The following is a 16,364-nucleotide window of genomic DNA, read 5'->3' as shown; positions in this document are numbered from 1 at the left end:
ATGTTTGTGTGTGAGAGAGAGAGACCGGCCCTCAATACAACACCACAGAAGGCAGTGGGCGAGTGTGAAAGCAGTATGGTGTCTATGTCCATTAAATACCAAAAAGACACTTACATCATATATAAGTTGTTTGTGTCATTGAAGATATCAATGAGTAATTAATGTTGTTCCCCTCCTCCCTTCCCAGCTGATGGCCTGTCACAGCTGCAGGCTGCTCTCTGTAGCACACAGCAGTTCCAGCAGATGTTCGATGAGCTGCGCAGCTGGCTGGATGAGCAAGTCCCTGAGCAGGCCCGTGAGGTGGGGGCGTGGCCTGTGGCCGACGACGCCCTGCCCTGCCAGCCAGAGGCGCTGCGGGCGCTGCTGTCGCAGCAGGAGCAAGCCCAGCGGGGGCTGGCACAGCAGCGCGGCTCCTATGACCTCATCCAGGCCGAAGGTGCCACCCTGTTGGCTTCGTTGCCCTCCGGTGGTGAGGAGAGGGTGGCACTACAGGCCAGTCTCAGTGCCTTGAAGCGGGACTGGGAAGCCATGAACCAGCGTAGTGACAAGCGCAAGGCCCACCTGGCTGAGGCACTGGCCCGCGCCGATCTGTTCCATCAGCACCGGGCCGAGTTAGAGCCCTGGGTGGAGGACTGCGAGAGGCGGGAGGCTGAGATTCAGCCCTCACTTGAGCCAGCTGCACTGGAAGACGGCCTGCAAAAGGCTCGCCAGCTGACTCTGGACCTAGAACGCCGGCGCCCCCTGCTGGAGGCACTGAACGTGGCAGCCGACCAGCTGGTTGAGATATGCCGGGTTGGTGAGGAGGAGGTGCGCGACGCAAAGGCAGCGCTGAACCGACGCACCGATGGCCTGGAGGAGCGGCTGCAGGGCCGCACAACGCAGCTGGATGAGCTGGCTAGCCGTCTGCGGGAGTTCGAGGAGGGCCGGCAAGCCGTGGAGAGGCGGCTGGACGCGGCCCGGCACCAGGTGGAGGTCCAGGAGGCGCTGGGGCCCCAGGCATGCAGCAACAAGAGCCTGGAGAGGCTGCGGGCCCAGCAGGAGGCGCTGTGTTCTCTGCAGCCACAGGTGGCCTACCTGCGTGACTTGGCCGGCGGACTTGTACTTGACGCACCGGGCAGCACCAGCGAGGGGCGGCTGCGGCTGGAAGGAAAGGCACAGGAGCTAGAGAAGGAGTTTGGGGACATGGGTGAGAAGGTAAGGGGCTGTGCTTTGGGGGGGTTACCAAGCCCCGGGGGAGGGGCTCTCTGTGTCTCCATCTGCAGTATCAGTCCAAAGTTTCTGCTGTTATCTTATAATTTATGCAAATCTAATATTGCAATGGTCAAGAGAAATGTTCTCTTTAGACTCTGCAAAATAGCCCCCATTATTTCGATGAGAGCATTGCAGACTCTTGGCATTCTTCCGACAATCTCCCAGATGTAGCCTCCTGAAAAGCTTCTCCAATAGTCCTGAAGGAGTTTCCACAAGTTCTGGGCATATGTTGGCTACCTCACACTTACTCTTCAATCCAACTCATCCCAGACCACCTCTGTAGGATTCATGTCAGCACTTGCATAACCCTGAGGAGTGCTAAGGGTCGTTATCTTGTTCATTTTTCAGTAGGTGTGTCCGGCATTTTGCCTGGTGCCTTATGTATCTTATGTGTTGTAATATTTCTTGGTTTCTCTGCTGCTCTCAGTGGAGTTCCTCTATCCTTTTATTAAAATGCAGCCCACACCACCCCATATGATCATCCCGCCGCCTTCTTATACCCCCCCACTGACACACGCTCCCCCCACAGATGGAGCAGTGCTGCTCGTCTCTGGAAGCGCGGCTGCAAGGCGTGGGCGAGGTGCAGGCGCGCGTGCGGGATGTCTTCTCGCGCCTGGCCGAGCTGGACGACGAGCTGGATGGGCTGGGTCCGGCGGGCCGGGATGCAGACTCACTGGCCTCCCAGGCGGAGGCGGCACGCAGCTTCCTGGTGCGGCTGGCGGCGCTGCGAACAGAGCTGGACGCCCACGGGGCTGACTGCGCCAGCATGCTGCGGCGGGAGGGCAGCTCGCCGGACCTGCTGGCGCTGCGGCGCGAGGCCGAGGCCCTGGGCAGGCAGGCCGCCAAGCTGACGGAACGGGGGCAGGCACGGCTGGCCCAGGTAGAGGAGGCCGCCCGCCGCGTCCGCGATTTCTACAGCCGCCTGGCAGAGCTGCAAGAGTTGCTGGGCCGCGCCGAAGATGGGCTGGCTGCGCAGGGCACCGTGGGCACCGAGGTGGAGGTCATCCGGCAGCAGCTGCACGACTTCAAGGTAGGGATGCGGGGTCTTCATTGCCGGCGATAGCTGACAGCTGAGTGTTTCCGTTTCCTGTGAAGTGTCCTTGGGGGGGGGGGGGGTGTTTTTCTGTAAGAGCCTCACAGGTCCGGATAGCCTCCACCTCCCTCGCCCCCGCACCCCCAGTGCTGCTGAGTCACGCTGTGGAAATCGCCCCCTCTTGCTGCAGTTCTGCTTCCGACCTCATGAGTCGATGCTGTGGGATGATGCTTCATTGTTAGTCATGTTCACGGCTGGGGGGGGGGGGTTGACAACAGGGGGCCCGGAAGAGAGCAGAACAGCGGAGTTTGGGAGACAGACTGAGTGGGATGTGGAGAGGAGGGGTGGCGACAATGCTGAATCATCGGTCTCCTAAGCATGTGCTGAGAGTTCCCATGGTAACACCATTACCTCCCCCCGATCCCCCCCTGCACCACATGCTGTTCAGTTGCTGAGCATGGCGCCTGTTAGGGTCGTTACCATGGTAACAAAGGCAAAGTTTTAGCACCTGGAGCAGCAGCCTGTTTCGGCATCTGGGGGGCGGGTCTTTATTCTACCCAGTGAACCTTCTGCCCCACCTCTTGGGGCCCCTTCTTTGTGCTCAGAGGCACGAGATTCTCCGTTGGTATGGCTGGTGGCCTGGAAGGCGTTTCTGCCATATCTGTTGCGGACAGGGTTGTGCTCCTCCTTTGGTGACGGTGGCTGGCTGTCACTCGGAGCTGCGTCCCCACATCACTGTGACTGTGATGTCACTGTCCACAAGCTCAGCCGTCATTCAGGGAGTGTGCCGTGCTGCTCGGTCTCCTTGGCCCTGTTGTACAGTGGAAAGTCCCTCCCTCTCTCTCTCCCACCCCCATACAGAGGTCTGACTACTTCTTGACTTGCCTGTCATGGCTCTTGACTGCTCCCCCTATTCCCGTCTCCGGTCGCCTATGTGAGTTGTCTCTATAACCCTGATTCCAGAGCCGGGGGGGGGTGGTCACTGATCAGAGGCAGCCTTAATTACACTCAGGATCCGATCGCATTCTCTCCCCCCTCCTTCTCTCTCTCTCTCTTCTGCTCCCTCTATCCCTGTCCGTCTCTCACTGAACTCTGTCACAAAATACTAGTGGATGCAGCGAGGATCAGAATGCAGAGAAGCAGGGACTGATCATAGACTGCCATGCTTGTCGGGGTTGGGGAGGTGGAAGGCAGGTGAAGGCAGAGTGAAACGTGCCATAGCGGCATGTGGGACAGTGTTATTCTTAGCCTGTGCAGGGTTCCTCATCTTCCAGGAGGCCGGCGGGGTGGGAGGGTGCCTCTTCATGATCTTCTTTCCCTCATGATCTCTGTAGTCTGTTGCAGCCTCCCCACCCCCCCTACCTCCACTTTCACTCGCTTGTAACTATAAACACACCTACGTTTAGTTAAACTTGGCCGCTGTGACCCCCCCCCTTCCCCCCAGTACTGTGAGGTCGAGGCACTGAGTGTGTTTGCTGGCATGGGCAGTGCTGAGGAACAGTGAGGAGCTTCTCTCTTACTCAGGGGTGTAGAGGGTCATTCAGGGAGCCATTTTTGTCATTTATCATATCAACAGTGATCTAATCAAGTTAGCAAAGTGGACCTGAGTGAAACCCATGAGTCTCAGAAACCTCCTCTGCCCTCTTCCCTCATTTTCTGATGTTTCTGCGTGTTCACACTTCTGCTGATGTAGGTGTGTGATGTCCTCTCCCCCTGTGTGCGTGTTTATGCAGACAGTGAGCAATGCAGAGGTCTGTAGGTTCTGGTGGATGTTCTGTGCTGGGGTGGTCATGTTTCTTATGGAGGAAGAGTGTGAATGCAGTGCTGTGCCGTTGATGTGTGGATGCAGTGCTCTGCCATCAGTGTTACTGCAGGAATGTGGATACAGTGCTGTGCCATTGATGTGTGGATGCAGTGCTCTGCCATCAGTGTGCGTGCAGGAATGTGGATGAAGTGCTGTGCTGTTAGTGTGTCGATGCAGTGCTTTGCCGTTGGTGTGCATGCAGGTGTGTGGATGCAATGATGTGCTGTCAGTGTGCGTACAGGTGTGCATGCTGTGAGGCATCAGTGTGTGTTTACAATGTGTGACTCAGTGTGCTTCCTGGGAAGTGGATGCAGTGCTGTGCCTTCACTGTGCATACAGGTGTGTCATGGCTGTGTCAGATGTGCCGTCAGTGTGTGTACAGGTATGTGGATGCAGTGCTGGGCCATCAGTGTGCGTACAGGTGGATGGATGCAATGCTGTGTGGCGTCAGTGTGTGTTTACAATGTGTGAGTCCAGATACATTCCCCAATGTCTCTGGTTATTGTGCAGTTGGGTAAGAATCCCAGCTGTCTCTCTCACACACAGGGTGCGGTACTCCCGGATTCTTGCCCTGTCCCCTCAGTCCAAATGGGAATTCCATGGTAGAGAATTCCTGGCTGCAAGAGGTGCCATAATAGCTGCTAAGTCCCATTCCAACCTCACCCTGGTTTCCTGTGGCTGCCCCCACCCTTTGCCACTTTGCAGCCCGACCTCCTGTATGGTAGCTCAGGGTTCAGTTTTTTTTTTTTTTTTTTGTGTACCCCAAGGTGGCCATATTAATGATGATGATGATGATGATGATGATGAGTTCTATTTGTATTGCGCTTTTCTCATGCTCAAGGTCACTTTACAGTACATACAATCCAACAGAAAACCATAGAACAGTAACAACAAAAATGGGAAAAAAAACCTACAGCCGTACAGACTGGATGATGTATTGTGACATTCCGCTGATAGATATGTTTTTAACTGGAGCTTAGAAGTTGAAATAGACTTTACAATTCGCAGACTCTGCAGCAGCAGATTCCAGACTGTCGGTGCTATAACCCTACCCGCCCATGCACCCACAGGAGATCATTTCACCCTAGGTCCTGTGAGGAAATTGGCAGTTCAGGATGTCGGTGTATGAGCTCGTGGGGAAATATGAGGGTGGTCAGATACTGAGAATCATCGGGGGGTCCGTGTCGCATTGCTCATCCGTGCCGAGGAGAACCAGAACAGACAGAGCTGGGAATCCCACTGCTTATTGGGAGGCGCATGGAAGTGGGCTGCTTGCTTGGAGCAGAGCAATGGTAAGCTCTCCCACCCACTGGGACTTTGGACCAGCCCCTTTTATCATGTGGCCCTAAAATGGGCCAATTAAGAAGCTCAATGAAATAAAGCTCTCCCCCTGGTTGGTTCCCTGCAGTTCGCTGCCCCCGATTGATTCCCTGCGGTTCGCTACCTCCTATTGGTTCCTTCCAAACATGTGTCTTCCAACAGCCAGCTTTAGTTCTGCATTCAGGGTTTTAAAGTGAAAGTTGCTGTCCTTATTGTTATATATTATGGCCGGGTTTGAATTGGTTACTTTTACGGTTAGAGTTTGTAGGGTGACCTTCTCTGTGCCTGCTGGCCCTAGGAGTACATGATGATGCCTTTGTTTGGGTGTGTGTGTGTGTGTGTGTGTGTGTGTGTGTGTGCGCACGCACACGCTGTTCCTGTTATTTCAGCTGCTTTGAATCATGCTGACATTCCATAACACCCCTCCCCCCACCCTGTGGTGTACCCCCTCATCTTCCTCCATTAACTCACCAGTAATCCTCTCGTCATAAGTGATAGCACTGCTGACCAGTAGAGCTAGCAGCCCCATCTGTGGTAGTTGCTACACCGCCGCAGTGCATGATGGGACTTTCCATTGTTATAGTCCCTGTTGTTGACTGCCCTGGTTGGAATTGAAGATGGTAGCCTCGTGTTCTCTCCTGTCCGCTGTGCTTCTCTGCCTTTTTTCCCCCTGGGGTGTTTGCATGTGCTTTGTTTGGGCAGGTATGTGAGGAAGGAGGAGTGAGGGAGAGAGATGGGTGCAGCCCCCCCAATCACATGGCATAAAAGAGAACCTGGTTTGCAGAGACCATCAGGTATCTCCCTTGGGAGGAAAAAGCCAGTCCTGCCAGTTCTGATAGCTTGAGTCTCCTGTGATATCGCATTAGAGACTCACTGAGGTGTAGTAGTGGCTGTGACACCCCCCACCTCTTTGATTAGCGAACGCGGCCACGTTATTGGTTTGGACCCTGGTCTTTGTTTGTTCCCTTTATGCACTCTCTCGAGTGATACTGTTACGCTTTAACAAAGCTGACATTTATTCCAGCAGGTGAGGGCTGGTTAATGATCAAGCTGAAGTAAGTACTGTATGAGGGTCAGGAGTGTGTGTGTGTGGGTGGATGGCTCATGTATACATTACATTGTGATAAAAAAATTTTAACATAGTTGGGACCATTTTTTTGTCCCCACAAGGGGAAACTCAATTTTATAAAAATTTGTGACTGCAGTCAAAAAATGCCAAAAGTCGTTTATGGTTAAGGTTAGTACTAGGTTAGGGTTAGACATTTTCCCATAGAAATTAATGGATGGTCCCCACAAAGATATGAGTACAGGAGTGTGTGTGTGTGTGTGTGTGTGTGTGTGTGTGTGTGTGTGTGTGTGTGTGTGTAAGAACCTGAATACAGAATAAAAGAGGCAGGAATACAACAGCAGGGGCTGTGAGGGATTCTGGGAGAACAGGTGTCCCATAAGAGATGGGAGCGCTGTGCATGTCCATTCCACACCCCTGGGCAGTGTCAGAATGGGCTACATTTTAGGAATGCTATTGAAAGGATGTCATTTGGCATCTCAGAGGGAGAGGGAGAATGTGTGCGTGTGTGGTGAGGGTGAGTAAGTGATGAAGACCAGCACAGAGCTCCGGTGCACAGAACAGGAGGGGAAGAGGGCTCCTTCCGCAGTGTAATGGTGGCTTGTCATCTGAGGAATAAAACAGTGCAAATCCTAGACGTTATAAGCAGATTTTCTTTTCTTTTCCTTTTTTTCATCCCCTTCTGTTTTTTTTTTCTCCTCCTCACTTGACCTCTGCTGCTCTCTCTCTTCGTCCCGATGACCGGCCCGATTGTGTGCATGCTGGCTGTGGTACATGTCATGGTTCTGGTGAGGTGGGGCTGGGTTTGAAGAAGCCACCACTGGTGGGCGAAGGTGGGAGAGAAAGAGTGTGTGTGTGTGTGTGAGAGAGAAGAGAGTGTGTGTGTGTGTGTGTGTGTGTGTGTGTGTGTGAAAAGACAAATGGCTTTTGTTTCTTTTAGAGAAGTTTGTCTTGCAGGCCGGCATGACAGCTGCAGCACAACTGACAGAGAGAGAGATGGGGGTTTAAACAGAGCCAGAATATTTAGCTTGTTTGACATGCAGGCCACGGGCAATGTGGCAGCTCCCAGCAGCAGTCAGGGAGGGAGGGAGAGGAAGAGAGAACAGAGAGACCCCCACCCCCAGAGTGACGGCAAGGTCGGGAGTAAGCAGGCATACCTCTACTCAGGCTGCCTGTTGCTGAAACAGTGCAGAGCAACCGTGAGTGAGAGGAAGGGGAAAGTCTTCAGAAGGGAATAAGTGACCCGAAAGGTCTGAAAGGGAAAAAGAGGGGGATCAGGAGAAAGAGTGATGGGGGGGGGGGTCTTGCTGCCCCCGTCTGGGTTACATCGCCTCCCTGACGCCCACAGTCCACATGCCCCGCAGCCCCTGCCACATGCACACATACACAGACACGCACACGCACGCGCGCACACACTCACACAGACACACACCCCGCCTCGCCGGCTCGGGTTTCAGTGCGCTGGCTGGAATGTCGAGCCGCGATACGGGGGACCCGCAGCCGCCTTTGTGCCGTTTAAACAATCCAAGTGCTCGGCTGTCCTGCGTGGCTGCCTGACAAAGACCCGGAGAGTAGACAAGCTGACTGGGTGAGCCTCTGGTTCGCCTGTTTTGGAAAAAGGTGCTGCATTTGATTTTTTTGTCCCCGACTGGGATTGGCTCCTCACTCGATCCTTTTCTTACCACTTGACGTTTTTTCGGCCCGGGAGAATCGGGTCGGGATTACAAAGCTCAGATGAAGGCGGCGGCAGCGCAGGCAGGGAGTCCTCGGCAATCTCGGCGCGAGTGCGGCTCACGCTGAGCAGATTCCTCTCCGGCTCCCAGCCTCTGCAGTCCTGCAGGATCCCTCTTATCTGCACTCCGGCTTTTCAGAGAGCTTCCTGACATTTTGGGAAAAATGACTCAAACCCAATGTGCAATTCGCACAAGAAGACTTTAATTCACCCTCCTTTTTTTTGCATCCGCCGACGATTTTCGCTGTTTAGTTTGGGATTATCTTGCTCATGCATGGTGCCCAGTGATTTTTTTTTTCCCTTCTGGAAGCGGAAACCAGCTAAAGCCCTTGGTTTGACAATCGCTCTGGCCACACACCCCCTCTCTGCTCCGCTCTGCTCACCACGCCTCCCGCTTACTCCCCCACATCCCGCCTGCCTGTATTTATTTATTTCTTTTTTTTAGGGGGGAGAGAGGAAACGGGCATGATTGGAGCACTTCCTGTCTTTTAATACTCAAGCAGGAAGCTGAACAAACGGTGCTGGATTCAAACAAAAACACGGGGGAGAGTGAGAGAGAGAGAGAGAGAGAGAGAGCGAGCGAGCGAATGAGTGAGAGCAGGCGAGTTAGCGTTTGGGGGGGGTCAGACAGGCAAGCGGGTGGGTGAGCGAGCGAGGGAGGAGAGCGGAGAGGAGGGAGACTTTTTTATAGCAGCTGCAAACCATTTCAGCTGTGTGTAGCAGTCTGAGGGAAGCTGTGGAAGAAAGCGACGAGCGAAAGCAGAGGAGGAGAACAGAAGAGGAGGAAACAAAGGTCTTTCTCCTGCTTTTTCATTTGTCTGTGGATCTTCAGCAGACGTGTCAGCTGTGAGGAAGGAGACTTGGCTGAGGAGGTGGTCTGTCTGCTCTCGTGCCCTCCGGATACAAGCCTGTGTGCCTGTTGGCCACTTCCACGTAAACTCGCCCCTTGCATTGCCCGAGTCCTGCACACGGACGTGTGTTTGGGTCGCTGCTTTTCTGACCAGTCTTGGATCAGAGGATGACTGGGGGGGCCAGGGAGGAAGAAATGGCACCCCCCCCATGTGGACATGGATCGGCACTTCTTTGTCTGTTTTTTTGCCTGAAACCGTAGGACTGACTTGAGAGGAAAGTCAGAGCGGGGGAGTCCGGATTTAACGTAAAGCCCCCCCTCCTTTTGCGGGTAGACTGACGAGGGGTGGTGATGGTGCCCTTGGTGAGGATGATGATGATGATGATGATGAAGAGGCCCCCTGGACACACATGGGAGGTCACTGGTACTAGATGCACACCTCTCCGTCCCTGCGATGGGAATTGAAGAAAGGAGGGATACGAAAAGACACATCAAACTGTGCAGCAACACCGACAGCCTATCGAGCTGCACATACTCTGCTCGCCTGCGGTAACTGACTGCTTTCCTTTCACCTTTATACAAATTTTTGTCTTTCCTTTTTCCTTTTAATTTCTCAGAGTGTAGACGTCATCGCCGCTTTGTTCAGAGAAGCCTTTCGTTGTCTAGGAGCCTCGATTTGTTTTCTGATGTCCGCAGAGAATGGTGTTCAAATTTAACAGGAAATCTCAGCCAGCTGGACTGAACCTGGATTTAAAAAAGGCACAAATTTCAAAAATACATCAGCCAAGTGCACATCGCCCCCGGCGCCCGTTTGTGTTTTTGTCCGACAGTGTCTGCTGAGCACACCTTAAAAGGAACCGAGCACTTTGCCTGCCCCGTCTATACGACTGCTGAACTATTTTGTCTGTTTTTTTGTGTTGTGGGAGAATCAAAGAGGCAGGGAAACGGACAGGAAGTAGCCTTAAGAGACACAGCATGGGCCCAGGGGCGGGACCCCCAGGGAGGGTGGAAGCTGTACTGAGCAAGGCCCTACACCCCATCACAAACTTCTGTCTGTTATGGAAACTAGCCCCCATGCGTCTGTGACAAATGGCTCAGAGAGATGAGGATGATTCAGAGGAGAAGCCTCTCATACCAGCACCAATGACTCCACAAAGAACTTACAGGCCGCCTAAGAAACAACCAGCTTTACTCTAAACTTCCTGTGAACTTTTAAAATACATTCGATTGGGAAATATCTTTTCGCATGTGTGGTTTGGTGGTGCCTAATTTGCCATCAGACCGTTGGAGGACTGTTGTTTGCATGTGGATTTGTTGAATGTGGGTGGGAGAGATCCATCCCCATTGCTGCGTGTGAGAGGGCCGGCTGCGTGAGCCCCTCAAGCTGCCATGGGGAAGCCCCTGAGCCGGCCGGACTGCTTGCGGCAGAACCCTCGATGTCTGGGCAAGGGCGACGATGAGGAGGCGTACATCGAGGACTGCTACGTGCCGCAGCGCTCCATTTATGACACCATGCGCATCAACGAGCAGATTGACCAGGGCAACAAACTGGGCCAGCCGTCACGGAGCACGCTGGGCTCAGGGGCTGGGGAGGGCAACAGCCCATCCTGCAATGGCACGCTGGGGGCTGAGGTGGGCTCGGGGCTGTTTCTGCCACGGCCCAGTGACTCCGGTGCCAAGAAGCTGGATGAACGGGTGATCTTCGATGCCCTGAAGCTTACGAGCGACCCCCAAAAGTCACCTGCAGGGGTGGGACCAGGTGCCGCTTCTGCTGCCAGCATTCCAGCATCGTGTTCTGCCCCAGGTGGTGCTGCAGTAGTGACCAAGAGGCGTCACCAGGGCGGCGACAAGAGGGACAACCCAAACAGGCGCTCGTGGAAGGCCTTCATGCCGCCCAGTTACCCCGAGTTTGCAGAGCGCTTGGAACTGTCCCCAGGGGACTCGGCAGAGAAGCGGCTGTCCGGGGCCGGTATCCCTCTCTCCCCAGTGCTCCCTCTGCCCTCCCTCTTACCAACACCTCCTCCCACATCCACTCCCCCCGCATATCCATCCTACTCCACATCTGCCAGTTCCTCAACGGGCACCCAAACCCCTCCTGTTTCTTGCTCCCCTTCCTTAAGCGCCCCATCGGGGGCTCTGGCCGCCCCCCTGATGCAGCTGGTCAGACAGAAGCCGCACGCTGTTCCGCACCCTGTGTCCCACAAACAACCCCGGCACATGCCTGCTTTAGCCCCTTCAAAAGAGCAGCTTCCCACAGTGAAACCTGCCTTTCCCCTGGTCCAGCCAGAAGCTGGGGACCAGTCCCAGATAGGTTTGGAAGGCCCGAGAGAGACGCAGAGGCTTAGACATGAAAAGAAGGAGCCCACCATTGCCCCCTACAAGTGCATTCGGGACATCGAGGAGAAATGGTCCAGAAACCCACCTATCGTATCTGTGCAGTCTGTAGATTCGGCACACGAGCGGGACTCCCCAGTTCTGGAACACGACCAGGAGACCACCCCCCTCCTGCCACCCTTAGTGTCACCCAAGCCGATCTTCTGCCCCCCCACCAAAGCTCGCACCTGGCCTCGATCCATGAGAGGGGGGCGGAGATCGATGGGTCAGGGGGCTGTTCTTCACAACTTGCCCTCCCTGCCACCTCTGCCCCCGCTGCTGGGGGAGGACAGCGACTTGGATGAGGAGTCCCTTTACCTCCTGAATCCCCCCTCACCCTTCTTGCAAGATGGCCAGGAGCTGATCTTCAGTGGCCTGCCACTCTCACCATGCCTGAGCCAGGAGGGCAGCGAACATGGGTTGCTAGACATGGATGCGGATTGGCCACCCCTGACAGGAGAACTGCGTGAGCGCACGGCCTCTGAGATCCGGTTCGAGGAGGATGAGCAGCTGATCCTGCAAGAGCTACAAGGCCAGGGGGTGGAAGAGGAACAGGAGGAAAATGAGCAGAGTGAAGAGCAGAGCTGGGAGGCTGCGCTGAAGTTAGATGGCAGGGAGAGGAGCAGAGCGCAGGCCTGTAAGGAATTCCAGGAGAGGGAGGTGCAGCAGGAGGCCTCTCCTGGGGGCTGGCCTTTCCTGACCCCCCCATCCGGGTTCAGAGGTTCCGAGCCTCACAGCACATCCCCCTGTCCGAGTTCAGAGGCTGGGTCCGATGACCTTTTCTTGGAGCTAGAGAGGCAGTGCCTGCAGGAGGAGGGAGAGGAGCTGGTTGGGGACGCCAAAGCTGAAGAGCAGCCTAGCCTTCCTCAGCAGCCTAAGCTAGGTTTCACTCTGCCGGATGTGGAAGAGGAGGAGGAGGAGATGCAGGAGGCAGAAGAGCAGCTGGTTGGGGACACCAAAGTTGAAGAGCAACCTAGCCTCCCTGAACAGCCTAAGCTGGGCTTCATTTTGCCGGATGTGGAAGAGGAGGAGGAGGAGGAGGTGCAGCAGGAGGTGGGAAAGGAGATGACTGGGGATGCCACAGCTAAGGAGCAGCCTAGCCTACATGAGCAGCCTAAGCTGGACTTCAATCTGCCGGATGTGGAAAAAGAGGAGGAAACGCAGGTGGAGGTGCAGCATGAGGTAGGAGAGGAGCTTGCTGTGAATGCCAAAGCTAAAGAGCAACCTAGCCTACATGAGCAGCCTAAGCGGGTCTCCACTCTGTCGAATGTGGAAAAGGAGGAAGAGATGCAGGAGGAGACACAACAGGCAGCAGAGACTGATGTAGCTGTGGCACTTCCAGGTCCCCTGGAGCCTCTAGGCCTCTCTGTCCTCTATGAAGAAGTTGTTCTGTCAGAACACTCAGGGCCAGATCACATTTTCTGTGAGGAGGAGAAGGAAAGGGAGGAAGAGGACCACAGTTTTCCGACTGCAAAGACAGATGTGCGTGAATCGGATTCCAGTGGGATTCACACCACCAACCTGGACCAGACAGTGCCCTCTAACACGCCATCCGACGGCGAGCGGCCTGGCACAGACTCCGTCCTGGGCAGTGAGGTATTGTCTGAAAGTGTCAGTGATGATGAAGACTTCAGAATGGACCAAGTGGAAGGCAGCGAAGAATCACTGCGGCCTCAGCAGGTGGGGATGCTGTCCCCCTGTGCGACTGCAGCAGGCCCCGCCCCTGAAAGGCCAGAGCAGGTGCAGCCCTATGAGCTCCTTCAGGAGTCCAACCAGGAGACACAGGAAATCAGAGAGCACAAACATTTCAAAGCAAGCAATACAGATGAAGAGCAAGGTGGGACTCTGGGATCAGAGGAGCTTCAGACTATACCTGCAGAGGAGCTAGCTCTGTCAGGGACATGCCAGGGGGGTGGGGAGACCCCCATGGGAACCGTAACACTGGATGGTTCCCTTCCTGTGGTGGTGGAGATCTCCGCTCCCCAGGATAGTAATGGCGATTTGGGGGATCCAGCACAGAGGATTACCTGCACGCCTAAGTCAGATGGCCCCTCCTCTCTCCCCCTGCCCCCTTTGCCCTCTAAGCCTGATGCCAGTGGGGCAGAGCTGGGCAGCAAGGACAGGGACACCTTCGTGGCGACGGATAGCTTTGTGTACCTGGCGGTATCCATGCCGACGTCCTCTGCCCCTGGGAGCCCCCCCTCCCCATCAGAAGAATCCGCCCCCCCCAGCCCCCTGCCCCAGCCAGACCTCGAATTGGAGGAGAGTGCCTTCCTTTCCACTGCCAGCTTTGTGTACCTGGCAGCCCCGGAGCGCCTCCCGGTGGCTGCGGACACCATCTCTGCCTGCTGGGGCTCCGACTCGGAGTCAGAGGACAGCCGGTCTGCAGTCCACTTCACACTGGGATCCACGACCGGGGACAGCGACTGGGATTCGGAAGGATCGGGATCGGGACTGGAGTTGGAGCCGGACTTGCCGGATGTTGACCCCTGGGAGCAGCTGGAGCTTGGCCTTCTCCAGGGGCTGTTTGGCGAGAACCGGGTGGAGGGAGCAGGAGTGGGATCAGGATTGGGAACAGGAGCAGACGCAGGCACAGGGGAGGATCCGGCCTTGTCACAGTATCCTGAGGCAGAGAAAGCGGCCGAGGTACGGCTTCTCTGTCTGGCTGGGAATCAGCCGGCAATCTCATCTTTTCTGCTCATGCATGTGTCTCTCAGCCAGGTGGGCAGGTCAGGTGTGTGTGCTAACATGGGAGCTGTGTATTTGCCACGTAGTGCTGTGCCACCGCGTATCTGCCGGGTGCCGCCGCGTATCTGCCGCATATTGCCGGGTGCCGCCATGCACATGTCGGCATGGTGTCTGAGGAACTGCCTGCCGGTTCCCTTCACCCTACTCAGCCTGGCCACTCGCCCCTCTGTTTTGACTTCTGGGAGGTGGTGCTGTTGAAATATTAGCACAGCTTTCTGTGTCTATTTCAGACTAAGTAAGTTCCATTTAACTGATCATGGGACACTTGTTTGTAGGGGAGAGGAATGTAATTTGTCAGTTACTGTGCTGTTAAATGTGTTTTTGCTGCAGTGTGAAGCACAGAGGCTCAGATTACCTTGAGTGGGTACTTGGTTGTTCCCTGCCTCTCTGAGCTCTGTGTGCCAGTCTGTGTGTTACATGTCCCAAAGTGTGACTGTCATCTGGGCTCAGGGCTTACATTGCTGTCTGGTCATCCTGTGTGTGTTGCACAAAGCGTAGGTAGGTGTGTGTGTGTGTGTGTGTAAGATTGAGGGTACGTTAGTACGTGTAAGGTTCATGGTGTGTGGTTTTGTGTGTCTGTTTGCTCAGGCTGTCTCATGCTCGCTGGCCAGCTCCAGTGTGATGACATCACAGCAGTGCTTCATTTCATCCCCGCGGCATTAAGCCGGCCGTTCGTGAGAAGCTGATCCGCTCCCGCGCAGTCCTAGCTGGCCCAGAGCAGCCTATCAGCTTGCACAGAGCTTTGGCACACAAGGCCGTGTCTGAGAAGGGAGTGAGAGTGGCCACCGTCACCCCCGTGCAGCCAACCGTAAGCGGTCGGTGTCTGCGTCGGCCTTCAGGAGTCCGAGAGCTGGCCCTTTGGGCCGTGTGTCTCGGCTCCTTTAGCCTGTGAATTTGCAACACACCTGTGCACAAATCAGAAGCGAGTGAAATGGGGAGGAAAAGACAGGGTGGAGGTGGGGGGCAGCAGCATGAGAGAGAGCAGAAAGCAGACGGTGCGGGTCCTGCAGAAGCAGGAGGGCGCCCCCCGGGCATTGCTGCCTGTTATGACGGTTGAGGCGCAGCGGGACAGCACAGACAGGAAGCACCTGTCAGACCAGGAAGGTGGAAAACAGCCAGGTGGGGTGGGGCAAGGCGGGTGATGAGGTAATCTCTTAATCAGCCCGTTATGCCACGCACCGTGCAGGATGCAGGACAGTGGATAGGTCCTGTAGTAAAAATTAAAATTAAAATGGCAGGAAGGAGGGAGCAGGGTAAAAGAGAAAGGGGAACAGTGAAAGGAGCAGTACAGGAGGTGAGAGATTTAAAGACGGTGGGGGTGGGTGAGGGTTGGGGGTGAGACGAGGCAGTGAATTCTCCCAGGATGCAGTGGGAGCCACTGGTTATGTTGCCTGCGATTTGAATGGAATAATGTCGCTTCATTTAGCTTCCCACTGAAGACAGGACTCATATTGCCTTTCTGTCCTGCGCTCTCTGTGGGCTGTGACCACAGCCAAACACACATGTAATCTGCAGCATGGGGACAGTATGTTACATGTATGACCTGGCATGTACATGTATGTGTTTGGTTAATATGCGGACTGCATGCGCTGCTGTGTTACCGGGACCTGCAGCCACATGCGCTATGGTGTTAACGGGACCTGCGGTCTTGCTGGTGCTGGGGTGCTGCCATGGAAACCGGTGCCCCTCCAACACTTTGCTGTATCCCAGCCTCCTTGGGTACGGGGGGGGTGAGGAGGAATTGCTGGGACGGAGTGGAGCGTTATGTAGCTTGACACTTCCCACGAAGCCTTGCCTACAGAGTGCATGGGTAAGGGGGCTTCACAGTGGCCTTGGGGTGTGAGAGTGTAGGCGACAGAGCACAACCCCCCCACCTGCCCCCAGCTTCCCAGCACGGAGCTCTGGAATGATCGCCATCCCGGTTACGTTCCGGAGAGGACCACTTTCCACTGGCGGGAGGAGAATGGGAAAGAGGGAGAGAGATTGGGCTGCAGGGGGAACTTAATGAATGAATGAATGAATTTGTGACTCAGGAAAAGGAGACTGAGAAGGATCTGACTGTGTACATTGGGAGTAATGACACAGTGGCAGAGTGAGCTTTGAAAGGAGCAAAGGGCAGACAGGAGGTGTGAACATTTTGAACAGGCAGTGTGATGGAGATAGATATACATGAGTATCACACCTACA

The 16,364-nt window shown here is 55.1% G+C and overlaps 1 protein-coding gene across 1 annotated transcript in view; it reads left to right on the top strand.

Annotated features, from left to right (window-relative positions):
* Positions 1-16,364, top strand: part of macf1a (microtubule actin crosslinking factor 1a) — a 145,494-nt gene that overhangs the window by 98,802 nt on the left and 30,328 nt on the right. Inside the window, 2 exon segments of the mRNA XM_048993682.1 lie at positions 188-1,194; positions 1,781-2,281. Of these exon segments, the coding sequence (XP_048849639.1) occupies positions 188-1,194; positions 1,781-2,281 (1,508 nt within the window).

This window comes from Brienomyrus brachyistius, chromosome 23 (assembly GCF_023856365.1).
Source record: "Brienomyrus brachyistius isolate T26 chromosome 23, BBRACH_0.4, whole genome shotgun sequence".
NCBI classification, from domain to species: Eukaryota; Metazoa; Chordata; class Actinopteri; order Osteoglossiformes; family Mormyridae; genus Brienomyrus; species Brienomyrus brachyistius.
The sequence above is the reverse complement of the archived record's forward strand: the minus strand, read 5'-3'. Positions and strand labels throughout refer to the sequence as shown.